This window comes from Triticum aestivum, chromosome 2D (assembly GCF_018294505.1).
Source record: "Triticum aestivum cultivar Chinese Spring chromosome 2D, IWGSC CS RefSeq v2.1, whole genome shotgun sequence".
Taxonomy (NCBI): domain Eukaryota; kingdom Viridiplantae; phylum Streptophyta; class Magnoliopsida; order Poales; family Poaceae; genus Triticum; species Triticum aestivum.
The window spans coordinates 639,240,703-639,264,911 of record NC_057799.1 but is presented as its reverse complement, the minus strand read 5'-3'; the positions used below and the strand labels follow the sequence as shown (position 1 = coordinate 639,264,911).

The window sequence follows — 24,209 nt, the reverse complement described above, 5'->3', positions numbered from 1 at the left end:
AACCCAGACCCCCCCCCCATGCCTTTTGGCTGAGTCATCTCCTTCCATGAGACCCAGTGAGGTTTCCTCTTCCCTTCTTTACTACCCCACCAGAACTTCCTAATCAACTTGTTGAGATGTTCACACAAACCTCGGGGAAGCTTAAAACACGACATTGAGTAGACAGGTACCGCTTGAGCTACTGATTTGACAAGCACTTCTTTACCTGCAGTGGACATGGTAGTCTCAATCCATACTTGTACTTTGCTCCATAAACGATCTTTGAGGTACTTGAAAGAACCATTCTTGCTGTTTCCTATGTTAGATGGCATTCCCAGGTACTTTTCATTAAGGGTTTCATTTGGCACATTTAACAGAATCTTTATATCATTCCGAACACTCTCTGGAACCCCCTTGCTGAAATAGATTGATGACTTCATATTGTTTATTCTCTGACCCGACGCTTGACAATAATATTCCAGAACTTGGTTCACCTCATTAGCACCCGCACTATTTGCCTTAAAGAACAGCAGGCTGTCATCAGCGAATAAGAGATGATTAACTGGTGGAGCCAACGGTGCCACCTGTAACCCCTCCAAGTTGGATGACTCACTTCTCGATTTTAACAGGCACGACAGGCCCTCTGCTGCTATCAAGAACAAGTACGGGGAAATTGGGTCCCCCTGTCTGATTCCTCTGGATGGTTTAAAACCTTCAAGCTTCTTCCCATTAAACAAAACAGAAAAATTGACTGTGGTAATAAGGCTCATGACAATGCTTACCCAGTTTGCAGTAAAGCCCAACTTAAGCATAATAGCCTTGAGGTAATCCCACTCAACTCTGTCATAAGCCTTCATCATGTCTAGCTTCAAGGCACATGATTGGTGTTTCTTTGCTTTATTCCTTTTCATAAAATGCAGACACTCATAGGCCATGATAATATTGTCAGTAATCGACCTACCTGGTACAAAGGCTGATTGTTCCTCTGAAATTATATCTGGCAAGATTACCTTAAGCCTGTTTGAAATTACCTTCGAAGCAATCTTATAAAGTACATTGCATAAGCTGATAGGCCGGAATTGGGACAAGAGTGTGGGATTTTTCACCTTTGGGATCAGAACCAAAGTAGTTTCGTTGATGCTCTCCGGTGACTCTCTTCCCTCCACTATTTTAAGGACTGCCTTGGTGACCTCATCTCCGCACACATCCCAGTGGCGCTGAAAGAAATGAGCTGGGAAACCGTCGGGCCCCGGAGCCTTTGTGGGGTACATTTGAAAGAGTGCGGTTTTGACCTCTTGTGCACTATATGGAGCATTTAAGCTGTCGTTCATCGCTGTCGTTACCTTCCGAGACACCGTGTCTAGCACCCTGTCCATGTCATGAGCACCTTGCGATGTATACAGTTCTTTGTAAAACTCTGTGGTCAATGTTTCCATCTCGCCCGTCTCCGAAGTCAACTGCCCATCCGGTCGCTGGAGGGATTTTATCTGGTTCTTTCTCCTACGGCGGCTAGCCCGGAGGTGGAAAAAATAGGTATTTTTATCCCCATGCATAAGCCATTCTATTCTAGCTCTCTGCCTCCACAAAATTTCTTCCCTGTGAAATAGTTCCACAAGGTTGTCCACAGTCTTTAATTCAGCCAATGAGGGAGCAGATCTTCCTCGGGAATCACGCATCTCCTGTAGCTGGCGCTGGAGTTGGCGAATATGCTGCCGGACATTCCCAAAATGGACCCGATCCCAATGTGACAGATCGCCCGCCAGGTCCCTGAGCTTGTCCCCCACTTGCGCTACTGAATCGCTCGGGACTTGTGCCCATGCAGCATGCACTACATCCACCAGCGCTGGGTCGCGCTCCCAACACAATTCATACTTAAATCTCCCGGGGGCCCACCTGCATGCATGCATGTTCTTTAGTTTCAGGTAGATCGGTACGTGATCTGACGACGCCGCCTCCTTATGCTCGGTGATTGCGTCCGGGAAGGCGACGCACCAGGTCATATTTGCCACGCATCTATCAAGCCGCACTTTAGTAAACGTTCCGCCAGAAACTTTTTCTCAAAGGTCCAGCTTCTTCCAATGAACCCGATATCCATCAGGCCACACATGTCCAAAGCCTCCCGAAAAGCGTCCATTTGGGCTTGGCTTCGATTACCCACACCGTCATGCTCATGCACTTGAAGTACCTCATTAAAATCACCCATCACGACCCAAGGTAAGTTGCTAGAGCCAACTATCCCCTTGAGCATATCCCAAGTCTTATAACGCTGATTTACTTGGGCTTCACCATAAACGAAAGTCGCTCTTATTTTTGTGTCAACCAGTTCATCAACAATCACATCTATATGATACTCAGAGTAACCAACAACCTCAAGCTTTATTTCATCATTCCAAAAAATTCCTAGTCCACCACTTCTACCTCGACTGCTTACAGAAAAACTTTTATTAAAACCTAACGCTCCTACCATATTCTCTACTCGAGAGCCCTCAATTTGTGTTTCAACAATGCATAAGATTGAGGGGGCAAGTTGCCTCGTGAGGTCACGAAGCTCTCGAACTGTCGCGGGTTTGCCAGCCCCGCGGCAGTTCCAACACATGAGACTCATTGCGCTAGGCGCGACTCCCCATGGGAGCCCGCCAAACGCGCATCATTGGTTTTTTGGGGAGCTGCAATCTTTGCCCGAGCTTCAACTTGGCCTGAAGGATTCTGCTTGACTCTTTTAGGATCTTGTTTCGGTGGTGGACTGGACGGCAATTCAGGAGGTGGCATGAGGCAGGGCAAACTTTGTTTCTGCAAAAGTGACGGTGTAGCTAGAGACACCCTTGGGTCAACAACAGGGACTGCACTCCTCTTTCTATTGCGATCTCCCTCTTCCATAGCAATATCTGACCGAGAGTTCTCTGGATCATCCTGAGCATTGGGCTCGAAGGGGTTCTGCTGATAAGTTTCCCTGCCACGTCCTCTACCAGCTCGGCCTCTTCCTCGGCCTCCTCTGGTGTTGTTCCCTTCTCCTGGACCCCTTCCTGGGCCTCTAAACCAAGAAGCTCTAAGATCCTTGAAAACCATCGCCTTGGGTGGGTGAAACCATCACCGCATTCCTTGAACAGATGTCCCAAATTACCACAAACAGCGCACCAATCTGGCAATCTCTCGTATTTAACCCTGAAGATCTCCCTGTGGAGCACCTCCTTCCTCCTTACGACCAAAGAGACAGCCTTCTTCAGCGGTTTAGTGACATCTAGCTTTATCCTTACACGGACAAAGTTCCCTTCAAAGTCCTGTGATTTTGGTTCGGCATAGATGAAATCACCCACTATTGACGCTAACGCCTTAACTTTAGAGAAAAAGCCATCCGGGAGATCATGGATTTGCATCCATATATCGATCTTATCAAGATTCACCATCGAGGGTTTTGTGTAACCATCATATTGGGCAAGAATTACTGCTTTACCTTTGAAGGTCCATGGCCCTTCTTCCATAACACGCTCCCAATCTCCAAGACAAGAAAACTGCAGGGTGTAAAGATTATCCTCAAGTGGCCGGATCTTCACCTCCTGGGCCAGATCCCAGGCCGCCCTCATATTTTTGTAGAACCAATATTGGCTGTACGTCTTGTCTGTAAAAACCCTAGCGACCGCCATCCATCTGGTGGCCTCCTCCGGTAGCTCGGTGTCATCGATCACCACGTCCTCAAGATCGTCCTCCTTCAAACCCAATTCTGCCATCATCGCCTCAAGATCGGATGCGCCCGAACCCTGACCTAAGTCCTCCGTCGCCATTAGATCACTAGCCCGTGGTTTCAGTCCGCGAGCGGTATGGACCCCAGCGATCCCTTCCCCCAACCCCGGCTGGGTCCTTGCGGCCCCGGCAATCGGCGCTGATGGGAGAAAGAGGGGGGAAGTCGAGTCTCAACGGTGGCGGACGAGAGTCGCCGCCGAGAGGAAGTAAACCCTAACGAGAGGGGGAAGAGTAGTGGTGTGGCTGCGGCATTGCATGCATATACATCGACAGAAGTCTCTTCGAGTCATGGGCCTACAGAGAGGAGGAGTACATCGATCTGGGGCCTTTTTAGCCCAACAGGCCAACACCGGAAAAAAGAGCTAGAACTATTCCAACGTTGAAAGGGAAAAAAAAGTACAGCCCAAAAAACAAGCAAACAGTAGAAATCTTATACCAACGGAATAAGAGTGGAAAAATCGAAACGTAGCACCACCAAAGCATCCCGGTATCAATATGTGCTGCTGCAATTCGATTCGAAACTTCACACACAAGAAGCAGATTACATTGCATGCTTGTCATCCTAACTCTTGTTTAGAATTCCATCGCAAAAAAAAAAAAAACTCAAACTCTTAGTTATGGAATTGATGCTCAAGGCCCTTACACCTAAACTTATGTCACCAGTTTATCAATGTCTTTTGTCCAGGTAGGTAATAATTTTGTCCTAATATTTCATAACCTCATTGCTTTACTGTATTTTAAGAGAATGTGAAAAAAAGGACGTTTGCACATCTTTTCATAAAGAAGAGAGGCGGGCTAAAAGATTTTTTATTAGACGACAACATAAAATTCTCATAACAGTTTTATCTTCATCATCTCTAGGAAATAATATATAAATCACCTTCCAACATAGATTCAATCCGTCTTTTTTGAATTACGTAGGCCATACAAACTCAGGATACACAACTCAGCCGATATGTTTAGAAATTAGATGAGGTTCACCTGAATTGAAGTGTACTTGAAGGGTTGGGCGTGCTTCGCTGGTGTTGCTGTGATTTCATAAAAAAATTGTTAACTGATTTGACCCGCGGGGAGGATGATGGAGTGTTTTTCCTTTTTTTATAATGCTATGCCTTGGTAGGCTTTTTCTCGACGGTGTGATTATGCGTTGTCTGTTAATCAACTCATACTTATATGGAGTTTCTTGCATTGATGGCCACATATATTACATTGGTGCTACAGTGTTACATATTGACACATTTTTTTGTAGATGGTGAAAGAGTACCCGGGATTGATGTGTTTTTTCAGGCTAGTTACTGACGATTAATTTTAGAAATCATTGACCCCGTCAAAATCCAAAATTAAACATCCCGCCTCAACTAGGGAGCTCCTTGAGAATCGTTGACCCGGTTAAAATCATGAATGAACCAAGTAGAAACTCTAATCCTAATTGAATTGGAGGGCTTCAAATGAGGGAGCACCGTCAATTAGAAAATGTATTTTTTTTTTGTTATACTGATTGTCAAATTTGAATATCAAAAGATGTGTGTCCGACGTGTAAATAGGGACGAAGGCAGTAGGCCGAGTTCGGGAGTTGAACTTGTCTGTCAGTATGGGCACGCGAACTGATGACCGGGCCCACGTGACACGAGACCGCAGCGCCCGGGCGGCCGCCCCCGTGCCCTCCTACCAGCAGCACCCCGACGCCCGCGCGCGCGCACCCACCCCTATCCCGCCGACACCCCGGCCCCACGCAGACCCTGCCCCACTTCCCAGCGTCTAACCGCAGGAAACACCGACGACCCGCCCGCGCGCGGGGCCCCGCCTGTCACTTGGACTCCTCGGAGCGGTGGGAGCGGACGCGTGGCGGCGGCGGCGGGTCTCCCTCCGCCCACGCAACCCGCCTATAGCAACAGAACTGGCGGGCGGTGCGGTGTGGCCGGCCGAAAAGGAGACGACCACCAACTGGAGCAGGGAGTGGAGGCCTGCCTACTTTCGGTGGGGAGTGGAGCGGAGCGGGGAGCCGGAGAGCAGCCCTCCACTTTCGGTGCCGCTGTCGCCGTCGCGGTCGAGGGTTCTCGCGCGCGCGCGGCGGGGGTTCTACCTAATTCGGCTCTGTTCTGCTCTGCTCTGGTGGCAGAGCAGAAGGGGGAGTGGGGAGATGGTGGCGGCGGCGCCGTGCGCCGCGCGGAGGTCCTTCAGGGACTCGCTCAAGGTGCTGGAGGCGGACATCCAGCACGCCAACAACCTGTGAGTCCTTCCGCCGTTCCCCCAAATTGAAGAATCCCCTTTCGTCAATTTCTTCCAGGTTTGGGTCGTGAATTCGTGCCTTGTGCCGTGGTGCAGGGCGTCCGAGTGCTCGAGGGACTACGACGGGGCGTGCCTGCAGATGCGCATGTCCTACAGCCCCGCCGCGCGCCTCTTCCTCTTCCTCCTGCAGTGGACCGACTGCAGCCTCGCCGGCGCCCTCGGCCTCCTCAGGATCCTCATCTACAAGGTCCTACTACTTTTGTCCGTCCGTCTGTCTGTCAGTCTGTGTGCCCATGCCCCTGGTTTCCTTGCAGAATTTGTGGTGATTGTGCTCGTGTCCTCACGGAATCCATCCTCTCTGCTTCCATTGATTCTGCAGGTTTATGTGGACGGCACAACCACCATGTCCACCCACGAAAGGAAGGCCAGCATCAGGGAGTTCTACGGTAAACACACTGTTATAAACAACTGAAAAGAACAGCAGATGTTCTCGCAATCAGCCTTGTGGTTTCAACTTGTGCTACTGTACTGATGCCCATCCTCTGTCCGTCCACAGCGGTGATATTCCCCTCCCTCATGCAGCTGGAGCACGGGATCAGCGACTCCGACGACCGGAGGCAGAGGGCGGCGTGCTCCGAGAGGTACAGGCGGAGAGACGAGCCGGAGGACAGCAAGAGGCCGGTCTCCGAGATCGACGCCGAGATCGAAGAGGAGTGCGGGATCTGCATGGAGCTCAACAGCAGGGTCGTGCTGCCCAACTGCAGCCACGACATGTGCATCAACTGCTACCGTCAATGGTGAGCGAGAACGAGCACAGGATCCTCCCGTCGCGTTACCATTTGTTTTTCAGTTTTTCTGCCATGTTCAGTTCACTTCACTTCAACCAGAGCAAACATGTTTGGTGGTCCTTGGTTTAATGCGAGCTTCAGAGGTAGCTTAGTCGACACTTCATTCTGGTGTTCTTAAGTGCTTCAGCAGTCGCCACCAGAGCCTCTTTATGCAGATGGCAGTGCACTAGTATGAGTAATTAAGATGGCCGCGTGAGCATCATTTATGGAAAATAAGTAATTAAGATGGCCGCGTGAGAATCATTTATGGAAAATACTATGCAGCAACCTCTGCATCTGCCAGTTTTGTCACTTAATGTTATTAAGCATTAGAAATTTACAAAGTTAGTTGTTTCTTGAAAAAATTACAAGTTAAGTTCACCGAGTACACGTGACACAAGTGAAAATTTTGAGGTTTTAAGCTGTAAAAATAAGTTGCACTCTGGTTCAGCTAGAACAGTAACCGCAGAGCTTTGAAACTCTGCTGCTGCCAAGTTTGTAACTCTGTAAAAATAAATTGCTGTGTTCATATGCAGCAACCTCTGCATCTGCTTGCCAGTTTTGTCCTTGCTTCTTACAAGGCCTGGCCTTCTTGCTTTGCCTTACTGTTATTAAGCTTTAGAAATTTAGAAGTTTAGTTACTTATCGAAAAAATTACAAGTCGAATTCACCGCGTACATGTAAGTGAAATTTCTGAGGTTTTAAGCTGTAAAAATAACTTGCGCTCTGGTTCTGCTAGAATGGTTGCCGCAGAGCTTTGAAACTCTGCTGCCAAGCACAGGGTTGTAAGTTACATGGGACTCCTTATCCGGTAGACGAAGAAGGAATGCCCCAGACTAACAGATTCATAGCTCCTCAAAAAAATTGTTTACCAACTTATACCTTCAGAGCATGAGCAGAGGAGCTTTCTCTGCAAATGAACAATTACATTTCACAAAACTGCCCGCTGCCAAACGACTGCCGTGGTCACTGAACCGTGTGTTTGCCTGGTTGCAGGCGCTCGAGATCTCAATCCTGCCCCTTCTGCCGGGACAGCCTCAAAAGAGTAAACTCCGGCGACCTATGGATGCTCACCGACCAGCGCGACGTGGTCGACATGGCGACGGTGACGAGGGAGAACATCAGGCGCCTGTTCACCTACATCGAGAAGCTGCCTCTCGTCACGCTGGACAACATCTTCGATGCCTATGATTCCCATGTAAAATAACTTTGAGCCGTTGACGATGACTTGCTCTCGACTGTTTTTTCTTTCTGGGAGCGTTGACGCATGGCTTGTTGTTGTTGTTGGTTCATGCAGAGGATGTTCCTCGTCCTAGGATGTGGCTGACCATGCATGGATGGAGCAGCCTGACAGAGAGACCCAACCTGTGTGAGCACCCTAGGGTCCTCAGGCTTTGTAAATACATGTACAGATTTACAGTTTGCATGGAAATGTTACAGGGAAAAGTCAGAACAACAATATGTTATTATGCAGACATATAGTGCATGTACTACCTCCGTTTTGAAATACTCCCTCCGTTCCTAAATACTTGTTTTTCTAGGCATTTCAAATGACTATCACATACGGATGTATGTAGACATATTTTAGAGTGTAGATTCATTCATTTTACTCCGTATGTAGTCACTTGTTGAAATGCCTAGAAAGACAAGTATTTAGGAACGGAGGGAGTATAAGATGTTTTGGATTTTCCAATATGGACTACATACGGACTGAAACGAGTGAATGGATACGCTAAAACGCGTCTATATACATCCGACTCAAAAAATAGTTATAACATCTTATAATTCGGAATGGAGGGTGCATTATTTATGTGCTGATGTGATTTACATATGGTTTCAACTGAATGCATGGCTGCATCAGCTCTCCTTTTCTTTTCTCTGTGCGTGCGCGATTGCTGCCATTAAAATTTTGTCAGCTTATTCTAACCTTTTCTGGTGATTCAGTTAAAGAGGTTGCTTAAGATGTTTGCCTACAGATTTACGGGTGAGGATAGCAAGTCACTCTGTTTGTTCTGTTTATTCGGTTTACATGGTTCGGTTTATATGATTTTTTGGTTTGTGCAGTATTAATGCTTTAGTAAATATGGTATGAAATTAAAATACGGTTCGGTTTCGGTATATATCAAATTATTTTGGTATATTTTGGTATATATCATAATAACCAAAGTTGACGCGAATTTGAAAATGACGTAATAATAATTTATAAATTTATGACTCAAAACACATATTATTTTAGACAAATACTATATAACTATATATAAGTATATATGCATGAATTGATTCATCCCTTGATTGTTATGGATGTGCTTAGCATTTTTTCAAGAGAAAAATAACTATGTTACAAGAAAAATGTACGTGCTTGGTAGTGAATTTGACTCATGTACAAGAAAATTGGTTTGGTTCGGTTTATTTTCGATATGGTTTATCGGTTCGGTTTCAAATGCACAGAGTGAATAGCAAGTAAGTTTATCAGTGGAGTTTTCTTTGAAAGAAGTTTTGTCAGTACTACTACATAGGTACAGTACAGACCACAGTACACTGCTGGACGCTCGTAAAGCAAGTACAGTACATGCCCTGTGCTGTACATACGGACGATTGGTACAACCGACTTTACAGTTCATATAGTACTACGTACCACAGTACATGATGATTGGTACGGACTTTAATAACGCGGTAGATGGAATTTAGGGGCCAACATAGCAGGACCACTAATTTCTGGTTTTTTTTTGTTGTTGTTTTTTTAGCATCAGTACAGACACAAGCGCTCATATACACGCGCATACACTCACCCCTATCTTGAGATTTACGAAGTTACCGTAGGCGCCTCGTCGTCGACGGGAACGTCTCCTCCCACTGAAAGCGCATCGCTGGAAATCCTGAAATAAATTCAGGAATAATGCGAGCACCAGGATTTGAACCCTGGTGGGTTGGGGATACCACTGTCCACCTAACCATCTCAACCACAGTTGGTTTTTTTTTTGTTGTTGTTGTGACGAATGTTTTTGACTGTTTGCAAAATTTCCATGAAATGACATTCTTGGTAGTTGTGGCAAAAAAATATATCAGCACTCCAAAATGCTTTAAAAAAGCATCGGGTTTTTTTTGCCACGACATCCACGCATTTCATTCCTTGCTGGAATTTGTGAGCAATCAAAACATTTGTCAATGCCCCCCCCCCCCCCCTCAAGATCCAAGTTTTTTGTTTTTCTTTTCCAATTTTCTGGATTTCACTGTTCATTTGAGCTCGAGCTCAGAAACACCACACGTCCGGGAAATTTTTGCATTCCTAATTTTATGAGGGGAAAAATCACATGAGCAGAAAATGAATAGATTGAACAACAAAGATGTTTTTTTTTTCATAAAACATGGGTCATAAGAAGAAAATAGCTTTATGACCCATCTCAAGCATGGCGAGATCTTGGAAAGAGCTAATTGCACGTGCGTTGCAACGGGTCATACGTTTGAACACCAATAGAACCATGTCATGGTTTTCAAATCTTTTCTACTACCTCTATTACTGAATATAAGACACACTTGCAGTTCAATTTGAACTGAAAAGGGTTTTATATTTAGTTACAGGCGTAATGTTTAGTAGTCTAAGATTTTCGATGATGATGATTAGTTCGGTCGTTGTGGTCTGACTTTACTATAGATTTTTGACCACATTCTCCATAGGTCCCTCTTAGATCTTCTTTCTGCAACTACTAGCAGTTTCATTATGGGGCAGCTCATGATCTTCATATTGATCTATTGCCCACGTTCGGATCTATTATTTCTTAGCTAAACAGGTGAAACATCCATCCAAATTGGTTATACCATGGAATCACAGCCAAACTATAGCTTACACCCACCTTATTCTAGTGGATCTTTTCTGCATCAAGGTTCTGCAGTTAATCTTCACATTACTCGTAGCTAACGGTAATACCAAGATAAAAACCAAAGTTGTTTGTAAAAAAAGCAAACTAAACTTTTTTTGTACCTAGTGACACACCCTAGCGTTCATTGGCAATATATATCAAAGCATATCATTTTAACTTATAATTTGGACATCATACCAACATGTCAGAACGTGGATCTGAGATTGCTAGGTGAGTAATATGACATTTTAGAGCTTAGAATTAAGATAAGTGGCTTCAAGTTTACTCAGTGTAGGACGGGTGTATGGGATGGGCAACAACGTCATACACCAGCTGATGAAAAATCAATGGCTGGGCTAAAATGCAATGTAATATCATATTATAATCAATACGGATTCAAGCAAATAAATTTAATCGATATGGTCATCAACAAATTGGAATGTACCAGTGGCGTAGCTGGAGGGTGGACAGGGTGGTCCATGGACCACCCTGTACATCGGCTCGGTACTTTAGTATACATGTAAGAAAAATTAATCAGGCCACATTGCACATCTAAGGCCCAAGCCCAAAAACTATGAATCTGATAACTAGCTCACTCGTTCCTTCCTATGTTGTAGGTGTACGCTTTACCCAAGAAATGTTCCCTCATATGCTTAAAGCAGTTTTCTTGTACCCTAGAGGATGGACTTGATCACTTGAAGTCTCCAACCGACCACACCGCGACGGCGAACCCTAGCGTTTAGCGTGACAGAAGCCGATGACGCATTGCGCCAGGTAGGCATAAGGCGGAGGAGTGCCAGCGAGGCGGATGGCTAGTAATGCATGCACATGGTAGAGCTAAACACCGAGACAGGAACTCCACCGACTTCACACCTTTCCAATTTAAAATATGATTTCCATTTTTAATTCAAAGTTTGATTTTGCCTTCAAGGTTTAACTATGAGGGGGTTTTAATGTAGAATTGTCGCAATTGGTTGAGGGGTTAGACTTGGGAAGTGGTTTATTAGTCCCATGCCCACGTTTGGTATGGATGAGGATAGTTTGTGGGAATTTAAGAGGGAATTAATTAGTTCCGTTGCTTGTGGGGTGTGGACAACAAACAATTTTCTCACTTCCCATTCCCCAACTCAATTACCAGCCCCCCACCAGGGAAGAGATATGGGGGAGTTGCACCCCTTAATTCCCTTTCCCATGCCTTCTTTAATTCCCATGTCCTCCAACCATACAAGGATTTTAAGTCCTGCACCGCAGGAACTCCCATTCCCCAATGCAAACTCCCGTGAAACAAACACGCTGTGAGTGTTTTGGGGGAGGGTGGAGGGCAAAGGATATAAAATTTCCTATCCAATTCCTTTCATTTTATTTTTTAAAAAATAAGTTTAAAGCCGGGGGGAGGGTGCCCCCCTCATCTTAACACACATAGCTCTGCCTTTGCTAAATATATTGGTATGTTATATTTTTTATATAAATATTATGTATATCAATTGGACCATCATGGGCGAAAATCCTGGCTACGCCACTGGTATGTACTTTGCCGCAAGGAATAGACTCGAGGAAACTGGAATACCTCAGTGGGATTTTCGTGCCATCCATCACGGAAGCAGCAGACAATCGAGGATGGAAGAGAGAGAAAATATCATGGACTGATGGTTACTACCCTGCAATCGGAGGAATCAAAGCAACAAGGAAGAAATGATAGGGACATGGGCATGGGAGAGAGGGGATCCGTCACCGTTCACCCCTGCCAACGCTCGTCTTTTAATCACCACCACCACTAGCCGAGGGAAAGGAGATAGAGGAACCCCAAGTTAATGCATGGGGGAGAGGGGCATCACCTCGATGAGCGTACCACTGGTGGACAAAGGAGTCCTGATGGAAAAAGAGAGGGGGAGGGGTGTCACCTTGGCGCTCGTAGATGGCCCTAGTCAATGGCAACCGTTGGCCCTTGCTCAAGCACACTGCCGACTGGAGGAGGGGGGCACGTGCATGGCGTTGGGTTGATGGAATCATGTCGACGAAGAGGTGAGCGAGGCATGGAGACACAATAGTCAAAATACGGTTTTTTTGGATGGAATATTTGGCGTCAGCCTATAGGTTTTCTGGACTGCTCGACGATTGTCATTGATGAGACATGCCCAACGGATGCGGGTGGAGAGGCATCACACCGGTGGGATAGGAGGTTGCATGGAAGGGTGAGAGTATGGGTAGGTGAAGGCAGGGTAAGTTTTTACTGCCTCCGTTTCAAAATGTAAGTCTTTTTAGAGATTTCAATATGAACTACATACGGAGCAAAATTGGTGAATCTACACTCTAAAATATGTCTAGATACATTCGTATGTAGTTTGTATTAAACTCTTTACTAAAAAGACTTATATCTAGAAACAGAGGAAGTATTTAGTTGAGGTTTTGATAAGATTTGATTTGATTTATTGAGTTAATGCAGGACGTGCGACGTACATGAGAAAAATCAAACGAATGAGGGACAAGGGTGAAGGCGGACGTACAAAAACCAACTCCACTGTAACAGTAATCTTAGAAGAAAAATTATAAGACCGGATCATGGTGCTAGAATGAAGCCATAACCAAGAGACCGAACAATCTACCATGATTGAATACTCGGCCTATTACCGATCGAATCTAACTCAGACCTCTTGGTTTTTAACTGGTCGGCTGAAAATCGAAATGCCTATCGATCTCTAAAATATAAGCCATGTTGCCTTTTTAACGGCCAAACTTTCTAGTGCTCGATTAAGTTTGCAGAAAATGTTGTCCGCATCTTTAATGCCAAACAAATAAAATAAGAAGAAAAATATTTTTTTACGACGGATCTAATGATATTGAATTGATGTCATAAATGCTGGCATTCTTTCCATAGAATTAGACAAACAAACGTGGTAATTTCTGAGTTTTTTAGGAAGATTTTGACAAGGGGGGCTGCTAATCCTAATCCAAAGTTCCCGTCGCTGCGTTCAGGCAGCCGCCGGCGACCAGTGAATGCTTCCGCATCCCACCGCGCGTCAGGAAGCAGAGAGGCCAGCGTCCAGCCGCCAGCTCGCCCACCCTACCCGAGCTCACCCACATCGGCAGCCGCCGCCGCGACGCCACCGCTATGCGCAGAGGAGCGCCATTATTTTGATCCTCTGATTCTTTCCCCACGTTGGGCGATACTTCCTATGCGCCACCGCCGCCCGCGGATCACACAGCGGCGGCAGTAGCGCGAGGGAGGCGGTCAGAGGCCGAAAGATTTGGATCGATGGAGATCCGCGCCCGCGCGCCCGGCAAGATCATCCTCGCCGGCGAGCACGCCGTCGTCCACGGCTCTGCCGCCGTCGCCGCCGCCATCGACCTCTACACGCAGTCCTCCCTCCACCTGCCCCCCTCAGGTCTCCTCCTCAGCCCAGCAAACGCCATCCGACTCCCGATTCCTTCCTAATCCTCACTGATGTTCTTGCCTTTCGCAGGTGAGGGCGGCGCCGGCGAAGTGGAGGTTGACCTGACGGACTCGGGCCTCGCCTTCTCCTGGCCATGCTCGCGCCTCCTCGAGGCGCTGGGGGAGACCTCCCGCAAGGCGGAGCTGCAGGCCCCGAGGCCCTGCTCCCCGGAGGAGCTGGCCGCCATTGCCAGGCTCGTGGAGCTGCACGAGATACCCGAGGCCAAGATCTGGCTCTCCGCCGGCCTCTCCGCGTTCCTCTACCTCTACACCTCCATCCTGGGGTCTGTTGGCAGCTTTCTTTCCCCAATCAAAATCAAATCTTAGTAGTTATGCTGAACCTTCCTGACAGTAAACTTGATGCAACTTCTTGTGTAGGTGTAGGCCTGGGAAGGTCGTGGTGAGCTCTGGCCTGCCGATGGGCGCCGGGCTTGGCTCGTCGGCTGCGTTCTCCGTGTCGTTGTCGGGCGCGCTGCTGACAGCGGCAGGTGTGGTTTCTGCTGAGGGCGCCGTTGGCGGAACGGAGTGGCAGTTGTTGGGGAAGGATCATCTTGAGCTGGTTAACACGTGGGCGTTCCAGGGGGAAAAGATTATTCATGGCAAGCCTTCTGGCATTGATAACGCTGTCAGCACTTTTGGTATGCTGTTCCTCTTGGTTGGTCAGAATCTTTCAATTCACGCCAAAATGCGTTACAACTAAGATTTTTTCCTCTAGTGGAGATATCAGTATTGAGGTTATATGTGCTTGTTTCATGAACCTATTCCTCGACGGCGCTGCTGTTGTACGTTAAAAGTTTAAATCGACTGCCTGTTATTGCCAACTAAAGTGTGCCCCATCTTTGTACTTTTAACTTGAATGTGAGTATTCTGTAAGTATAGGACTTCCGTCATGAAACATCTTGTATTTTTAACTTAAATTGGAGTATCTTATCACTTTACATGGCATTGGGATTTAAATACATATGTTACGTGACTATTAGGAAGCATGATCAAATTCAAGAAGGGAGAATTGACGAACCTCAAATCTGGCAATCCAGTCAAAATGCTCATTACTGATACAAGGGTTGGTAGGAACACCAAGGCTCTGGTTGCTGGTGTGTCTGAAAGAGCATCTAGGCATCCCGATGCTATGGCTTCCGTCTTCCATGCAGTCAACACTATTAGTGAAGAGCTTTCCAGCATTGTTGAGTTAGCTGCTACTGATGAGATAGCCATGACCTCAAAGGAAGAAAAGCTAGCAGAACTCATGGAGATGAACCAAGGTTTGCTCCAGTGCATGGGAGTCAGTCATGCTTCTATAGAAACCGTGCTGCGCTCGACATTGAAGTATAACTTGGTCTCGAAGCTCACCGGAGCTGGTGGTGGAGGCTGTGTTTTGACGTTGATACCAACTCGTATCCTTTTATATCTTATCACTTGTGTAGCTTTTATATCGCTTAAATACCATAGATCCAGCATATCATTTCCTTTCAGTTGATTCATTCATGACATTTTAACTGAATGTTTCCAGAAATCAGAGTGTGCACAAATGCAGTCTTTGGCATTCTCTTAGTGAAGAATGTAAATATTAAAATGATTTGCCAGTAAAAGCTAGATCCCCATTACTTAAACATTTTTACATGTGAAGATTTTCTGAATTGTTATTTGGTAATTCTGTCAAAACTTATTAATGTAGCAAGGAGGGACTGGAAATTGCTTAATGTTTACTGATGGTTTGTACTCCCTCTGTAAACTAATATAAGAGCGTTTAGATCACTATTTTAGTATTCTAAACGCTCTTATATTAGTTTACGGAGGGAGTACTTGTCAAAATCCTTTAATTTCTCTGTGGTACAACTGTACCCACTTAATGAATAGGTCTGTTAGATGCATGCGAACCAAGGGTTTCACAGTTCTTGTATGCTGATTTAATCTGGAATGCTTAATTTATGTTTGGTACACTTTCGAGTTTCACAAACATTTTGATATATAATCCGTTTGTCTATATCTCCTGACTTAGCAGCGATGCTTCCTTGACATCATAACTTTCAGTATTGTCCAAGTTAGTTTTGGAGAAGGTCACCACGGAGCTAGAATCGCATGGTTTCCGCTGCTTCAAAGTCGAGGTCGGTGGACAAGGTCTTCAGATTCACCAAGGATAAGATAATGCTCGCTCCTGTTTCAATGGAGATGTTGTACACTATTTTTAGGTTTGCTTGACCTTCCGAGATGAAAGCATTCTTCCTATTCTGTGCCTAGCAGACCACTCACTGTATCAGTCAATAAGCGAGTTTGCCAGTCGCATGATTGTTGTTGTATCAAATCAATAAACCCTGTTCCATAGTCGGGCGATGGGCGTGGTTGGAAGGAATATTTGAGGTGCCATGTTGCATCTGATCTGATGTATCATTGTTATCAAAGTTGAGTTCATTGGGTTGGGTCATTTTTCTTGCAATAAATGAACTCCCTGCCTGCTCTTTGGTGTGTGTAAACATTTGCAGTTTTGGTGTCACTGAGTGCTCACCGTTCGTAATTACAGTGAGCTCTGATTGGAAGTGTAGGGTTGTGCTCAGGTTTTTGTAAATGTCTGTAGATAACATTTACTCCCTCCGTCTGGAATTACTTGTCGCCCACTGAAACTCAAATAGACTAGCGTGTGTATGTAGTGCAGTACTGTTTAGCATGTGTATGTAGTACTCCCTCTGTCTGAAATTACTTGTCACAAAAATGAATAAAAATAGATGTATTTAGAACAAAAATAGGTGTCTGTCTAGATACATTCATTTCTCTAACAAGTATTTCCTCTGACAAGTATTTCCGGACGGAGGGAGTATTTATTTATGTCTTGGTTCAGAAAACAAAAGTCAGAACATCTTGTATTTGTGAACGGAGGGGGTACATAACCATTTCAGCTCTCTTTTTCCTCTACCGCCAGTTAAAAATATTTGGCCTTATTCTAGTTTTTCTCGACACGACTAAAAATTACTTGCAAGGTAAGGAAACTTATCTGGAGATTGTTATTGTCTGACTGACATTTTTCCGTAATATACTACTCCCGCTGTAAACAAATATATTTGTTTACAGAGGGAGTGGTACATAGGTACAGCCGTACAGGCTTCACAGTACGTTACTGATACCGATCGACCCGGGTAAGTACCTTACAGTACACTAGGTACAATTAAGTGTTCAACTAAACTTTGAAATTTAGCATGAAAAAGGTCCCATCCCAATTTCTGTAAACATAAAAAGAAACATAAAATGCATGACATTCAGACTATCAGGGTGATTTTCTTTTTGTATTGGGTAAGACATTGCATCAATCCATCATCTATTTGTGAAACATTTTACAACATTCTTCGCATACATCAGGGGAGGGGCTGTAAGATTAGTCACATGCTACTCAAATACTTGCGCATGTCGAAAGGCAATAAAAGCCATTCGGGTACCACACCGTCGTCGTACCAATCCTCACTACTACTGCAGAGAAAAAGTATCATCATATCCTCAGGTCGGTCGTAACCCTCAGGGATCAGGACAGCGAAACCTTCCGGAGGGTTTTCGACATGTAAGGTCAGAAGAATCTTATTGTTGGTTGGCCTGAAAGGAAACAGTTGCAAGGCTTCAGTGACGGTGTACAGATTGACAGTGCACCAACGTAAAGAGGGAAGAGATGCTTGTAGATAGATAAACATCTCACCTTGTCTAAGATTCGCACATGCCATGAATCAATCCTGCGAGGTGAGTTAGGTTCACCATAGTTTGGACCATGCTGGGGCTTGTTCCTTAGGAGAGGCAGCCTTGCGGGCACTGCATCATCGTCACTGTCGTATTCGATTTCATTGTCGGGGCCAAGGGCCCTGAGTACCATCGCAAGAATGATTGACAGCGCCTGCGAATGATCAAATAAACAGTATTTACAGACAAAATCATTTATGCCCAAAAGTTATTATTCTCTGAAAAAGTACAGTGGCAGTTGGCCAAATGCAGAAATGTGAAAGGTAATTAGATGGTTATAATATTATCTGAAGTCCTGCTTCAGCAATATATTTAACATAATTTATCAACTACAGGTTGGTACCATGCTTACAAAGCAGATAAGCGTTCCTCAAATTGCCTTGGCAGAACAATTTATTACACATGCTAGAATTTTACACAGTACGATGGTGTCTAATCTCAAGCATATTGATGTACATTTACAGAGTTTCTTTTAGCGAATATAGTAACACAGTTTTTCTATTGGAAGCATGGGAGGCAAACAAGAATTAAGATTTGAGTTTCATTGCATAGAATCGCTCACCTGAGCAGCCACCACCGAGAGGGCTACCCATTCACAAATGTCAAAATTTGATCTCACGAAATGCTTGAATTCATCAAACTTCCCGGATGGGTCATCTGGGAAATCCTGCAGGTTTGGGGATTATCAAACCATCACAAATCAAATGGCTGATATATTAGAAATAGCAAGTATATATAGCAGCTGAAGCGCTCCTTACCTCCTCCCAGTAGCTATTCAGAAATACATCAGCGGCGATTGCAGCCTCCAGTATAACAAGCAAAAATACAAAGATCATGTGCTACATACATGTCAGGTTAAGGCAAAATAGTCCATATCACCAAGACACAGTACACGTAAGGTCACAGAGGTCCAGGAACATAACTGGGACTTAAGGTTTCAGTGAATTATCATTAGGAGCCAACAGTTCCATTTCAAAACTCATGATCCTTTTTCAGAAAAAAAATATCATTTATATTTAAAATGGAGATATCTGGAAAAAGACGTAAGGTCTGGTCTTTATGCGGCAACGCAAAAGGCTTTGAGGAATTTTGTTAAACCAGTAGCAGCTGCCATGTAAGCCTAGTAAAACACGCTAACACAACTCCTGGTATCAGACGCTAGGAAGGATACACAAGACAGGCAGGGGCTGTTTGCCGTTTCAGCGGCGATATGGCCAGAGCAGGTCAGCAAGCACATGATGATCCCCAGGCTGAGAAGAGTGTAGATAAACCTGCACAACAAGTGAATTTGTTTCAATCAAAACAGCCATTTCATATTCGTATATTACATATACGCGAGCAAGACACCTGAAAATTCCTTGGATACTGGTGGCATGGATTCCCAACAAATTTGTCAGGCCCAACATAAAAAACATGGTAGAATAAGCCATTGGGTGCGCGTCAAGGCGTCGACGTCGTAACAGCAAAGCAAAGGGGAAGATGCCGATCACAACAGACGTGTCTAAGTTGGCGAAAGCGATTGTTGAGCACAAATCGCTGTTGTTTCTTTATCCTCCATGAGTGCCCCAGCCTAGCCCACCAATCAAGCGCACAAATGCATCCATCCATCCGTTGCATCACGTCGTGACGACACATCGCAGCCGCCACCTAAATTTGTAGGGGCGGCGCAATTCCACCGTAACCACCGAATGGCACTTGCATCCACTGCTTTTTCTTTTCGTCACTGCACACAAAAAATTTGCTGCAATAGTGGCTGCTGAGTGTCCCGCCCGTCAGCAGCCGGGGAAAAAGGGGGGCGCTTTTGGGCTTGGCTCGGTTCCTACGCCACTTCCCGATCCCTCTCGCTCTCTCTCCCTCTCTCTCTCGTTCGTGGTGATCCCTCGTTGGTTGCTGCTGCTTCTGGTGAAACAGTGAAGCGGATACGCGCATTCCGCTGGGAATTCGGTCGGGGGTGGGTGCGGCGGGTATCCGCGCGGCGGATTTCGCCGCGAATTCGGTCGGAGGAATCGGGAGCGGCGGCAAGAATGGGGGGAATAAAACAGCAAATCCAGCAGTGAGCAGGTAGGCGAAAGCAGAGACTGCGACGCGAGTCGCCGCGCTACGCGAGATCTGCTTGTGGAGTTGAGGGAGGAGGAGGGGGAGCGAGGGGAGGGTACCAGGGGGCGGGGAGGTGGCCGGCGGCCTGCTGGGACCAGGCGCGGAGCACCCAGAGCGCGTAGAGGATGACGGCCATCCCGGCGAGCCCCACGACGGAGTTGGCCGCCTTGAGCGCCGTCTGCACGCAGCTCCGCACCGCCGCGCGCCCCGCCATGCCCTCCGTCTCGCCGCCGCCGACCACCAGCTCTCCGTCCGGCAGGCGGCTCGCCAAGCTCGGGTTTTTTTCTTCTTGAGCGGGAGCGGGAGCGGCAGCGGTCGCAGGTTGGGTGGGAGAGCGGAATGGGGAGCGGGGCGGGGCTGCCGCGGGAGACCGCGGCTGGGGTTTGACGGGGGGACGGGACGACGGTGGCGTGGGGGGAACGGGTGGGGAAGAGAAAGAAAAGACTTGTGAAGACCGGAGAGGAGCGGAGCGGGGAGAGGGAAGGGAGTGGGGTGGGGTTGAGCGGCGGGGCGGGCGGACGTGACGGCTCGCCGGGAAACGGGAAATGGATATGCGATTTGGAAATTTGGGACAGCGATGGTTACTCACTTGTGTTGAACTTATTATTAATAATGTCGACCGTAGATGTGGAGGTGTTTGTTTGTTTGTACGTACTCGATATATCCGTATTTACTCATGTATATCTCTATATTTATTTTTACATGGCTTCACGGTCTTCTCTTGTCTGTCCATCGGCGGAAAAGAACCCTCCCCCTCTCTTCTACGGCCGTATAAGATAGTACTTCCTCCGTCTCAAAATAAGTATCTTAACTTTGTACTAGCTTTAGTACAAAGTTGTATTAATGTTGAGACAATTATTTTAGGACAGAGGGAGTGTAAAGCTGTGTTTGTGTTTGCGGCTATTGAACGTCTGGTTGTCTGAAGGCTTCCGCATAACACGTTTGCATCCATCGACCGTGGTTGAAATTTAGGATGGTTGTTTTTTTTTTCTTTTTGAGATATCTGAAACCAAAGGTTGTTGTTGGTGGGTGTGTGGTGGAAAATTCCGGCATTTATTCGTGTGTTCGTAAATGTGCACTTGATATCTCTGCATTTAATTCATGTATAACCTCGTGATCATCTATTTTATGATCCGAAAGATCCGCTCTTTTAAGCCCGATATGAAGATTCTTGTCCAAGATCATTGGGCATTTCAACCGCCATATCATCTTGATTAATGCACATAAGTCACTCTATTCTCATAGTTATATATGCTTAACCATTTTACCATCCGTGAACTCAACATAACTCAGAGGTTTAGGTATGTTGTGTTGGAATCAACCAGCATCGGTTCAAGTCCTAGATTTGGCATAGGTGATCACATTTTTCTAGGTTTATTTCAGGCTTTTTTTTTGTTCTATGGGAGATGACTTTTTTGTTGACATGAGGCGTTTATGTTGACTTCGTCAATCTTAAATTTGTCGCCTCAATCTCTTAAAGATGCTTATAGAAATAGTGTGTATGTGCGTGCTTGGTGCTTCCATATAAGTGTGAATATGAGCGTGCTGTTCTACCGTATTTTTACAGCTAAAACCACTGTCCACTGAAGAAATACCATTCCTTCCCTAGGAAAACATCGCTCCTCTTTTCACATGTCCGTTGTATGCGACATGCTTTGACAACTTGTGCAAATTAATTAGTAAGATAAATAAAATCGTAAAATTGGTTAAGTAATGGTGTTTACCTTGCCGGTGAAACTCAGACCACACGTGTCTGCCCTCTGAAATAATCTACCACCAACGCCACGTTAAATTTTGGCCTATAAAATGATTTGGAAGATGGGACACGACTTCCTTTGAAGGGCTTCATTAATTGATCGATACTACCAGTAGTTGTGAAGATCAAATGGACACCGCTGTCAAATCGTACTTCTTTATGCGATATGAAAATTTCGAACAACGGTAGTTACTTGTGATGTGGTTAATGCCGACAGTAGATGTAGATGTTGATGCGGAGGTAGACATGGAAGTGTTTTGTTTAGTGTGCTCGGTACCTTCATATTTATATGTGTATCTCCGCATATTATGTTTGTATGACTTTGGAGTCATCTCTCATCTATGTATGTCGAAAAGAAATCCCCTTTCCCGCATTCGTATAACATTGTGGTTTGTATCGTGGCTTATCAACCCCTCAGTTGTCCCAAATTAAAGACCAACATATAACACATTTGTATCCATTGACCATAGTTGAAATTTAAGGTGGTCATTTTCCGAGATGTCTAAATCAAGGATCATAGTTGATGGTTGGGTGGTAGAAAACCCCTCACATTAATTTGTGTGTTCAAAAATATGCGCTTGGTATCTTCGCATTTATTTGTGTGTCTAAAATCACCGCATATCTGCTTTTCAACCGCCTTATCACCTTCATTAATACACATTATTTGTATTATTCTCGTAATTATGTACACTTGTGATGTGGTTAATGTTGACCGCACATGAATACACCCACTTTGGTTTTCGAAAGGATGTGACACACGCCGGGAAATGAAAATGTCAATTTGAAATTTCGGATAACGGTTATTACTTGCGCTGAGGTTAATGTCGACCGTAAATGGTCGTTCAAAAAGAAAAACATGTTAGTATCTACGTTTTAGTGGCTTTGTGGTAGCCTCTTTTGTGCATTGGAGGAAAATAGTGAACTCCCGCCCCTTCTGCATCATATCAGATTGTGGCTTGTGGAGTTGCCTTCGACTATCCCGAGTCGTCGACTTTTCGACAACGGTCTGATCCTCCTGAGTTTAACTCGGTCATTTCATGGCACTGGGTTATTTGTCACGCTTGGTTATTTATCGTATTCTCGGCGCACTTGATAATTAATGTGAGATTATTTATCGTATTATCACAACTGTGTGCACGTTAACTAATTCTTCTGGAGTAGAGTGCTTTGGCATGCCCATCATGGCATGCTTTGACCGCTTAGCCGGCCGGTGAAACACGCGCCACACGTGCCTGCCCTTTGACATAATCCAGTGCCCCCCGTTTGACTTGGAGCACGGGAGTCTAATTTGGCCGCCCGGGATCATACGATCATCTTGTACCTTTTTGCTCTGGTAATGGTTACGAATTTGGTACATAAGACTCTACTAATTGCTGGATGTTGTAATATGCTTTTTAAAAATTTATTTATTACGTTCTCAATGAACTTGTACTATGGCAGTTTGATGTTTTTTAGCTGTTTATTTTCTGCTCTAGAAAAATGGTGAGGATCAAAGGCTTGACGGAGACAGGAGAAAAATGCATGTGGTACCTTTGCGTTTGTGCGGTGCGTACTGGACGTGCCCTGAACCACTGATTCCTTCCTTAAATGAAAGCGATGGAAAGTCGCACTCAACTCGCTAGGGAGGTCCAAACCAGGGCCCTGTCTCGTTGATACGCCACCTTCCTGTACGTATGTTGCTACGTATAAGTACACGTTCACATGCCAGATAGTTACTTGTGACGAGGTTTAAAGTCGACCGGAGATGGGATCCCTGTACGTGCGCCTGTTTTCCTCTCGTCCCTGGCGGCTGGAACCCTAGCTGCCGTCAGGGGAGGCTGATTCTTCCAACGCCGCTCTCCGGTGGCTTCTCTCCGTCGGCGACCTCGGTCGTCGGTGATGAGGGGGGTCGCCGGATCCACGCCTATGGATCGCTTTTACTTTCTCGTAGTCTAGGTTTTTAGATTGTTCATTGTCTTTGCTTCGGCGGTGACGATGACAACGTTGAATAAAGATTCTTCGGATCCTTCCCTGACGACGTCATCGGTCCTATGGTTGGGGATGGATTTGGAAACCAGTCTGTTCAAATAAGGATGGCGTGGCGGCGACGGCATCCTCGTGGTGGACCTGTGTCCTCGGGCTCCGCCGTTACCATGGTGTTTGCTCCGGCGTCGGCGCGGAGCTTGGGAGGTAGACCAGGAGCGGATGCAGATTGTGGTCTGCATCGATGACATCTGGAAGACGGAACATGTGTTGGGCTCGTGGTTCGTGGATGGCAGATATGGTTTCCTCCTTCGGCGTCTTAGTCGTGGTGGGGTGCCGGATCTAGAGTTCGATGGCGTGTCCGGGGTGTCGCCGCGGTCTGATTCGTTCAACGGTAAGGGCTTCACATTTGGTGAGCCACCTTGGAGGTTCGCAAAGCTGCATATCAGCGATGGAGCCGCGTCGAGCTCAGGTGAGGAGGTGATCTGTCATTCTTTTCTTTGGTGGCTGCTGTGGTGGTGCCGGAGGCAGGTGACGGGCGTTGGTGTCAAGCTTAGAGATGTCCTGCTATCTTTTCAGTTTTGTCATATCGGTCAGACTTGTACTTTGATCTTTATGAT

The 24,209-nt window shown here is 45.9% G+C and overlaps 3 protein-coding genes across 3 annotated transcripts; 2 read left to right on the top strand and 1 right to left on the bottom strand.

The window, feature by feature from the left end:
- The first annotated feature begins 5,571 nt into the window (after positions 1–5,571).
- On the top strand, positions 5,572–8,275 carry LOC123055241 (E3 ubiquitin-protein ligase AIRP2). The gene is made up of 6 exons (XM_044479227.1): positions 5,572–5,946; positions 6,043–6,193; positions 6,326–6,392; positions 6,503–6,743; positions 7,770–7,971; positions 8,071–8,275. Exons 1-6 carry the CDS (start codon positions 5,858–5,860, stop codon positions 8,098–8,100), a joined length of 780 nt encoding a protein of 259 aa, XP_044335162.1. The 5' UTR covers positions 5,572–5,857; the 3' UTR covers positions 8,101–8,275.
- Positions 8,276–13,563: 5,288 nt separating this feature from the next.
- Positions 13,564–16,531, top strand: LOC101290664 (mevalonate kinase). The gene is made up of 5 exons (XM_044479226.1): positions 13,564–14,013; positions 14,092–14,344; positions 14,439–14,698; positions 15,041–15,454; positions 16,092–16,531. The coding sequence occupies exons 1-5, from the start codon at positions 13,884–13,886 to the stop codon at positions 16,199–16,201; spliced, it is 1,167 nt and encodes a 388-aa protein (XP_044335161.1). The 5' UTR covers positions 13,564–13,883; the 3' UTR covers positions 16,202–16,531.
- Positions 16,532–17,314: 783 nt separating this feature from the next.
- On the bottom strand, positions 17,315–20,328 carry LOC123055240 (tetraspanin-19). Its single transcript, XM_044479225.1, has 6 exons — positions 19,931–20,328; positions 18,946–19,045; positions 18,533–18,613; positions 18,337–18,441; positions 17,737–17,928; positions 17,315–17,636 (listed from the first exon to the last, which is right to left on the bottom strand). The coding sequence occupies exons 1-6, from the start codon at positions 20,083–20,085 to the stop codon at positions 17,622–17,624; spliced, it is 648 nt and encodes a 215-aa protein (XP_044335160.1). The 5' UTR covers positions 20,086–20,328; the 3' UTR covers positions 17,315–17,621.
- Positions 20,329–24,209: the final 3,881 nt, after the last annotated feature.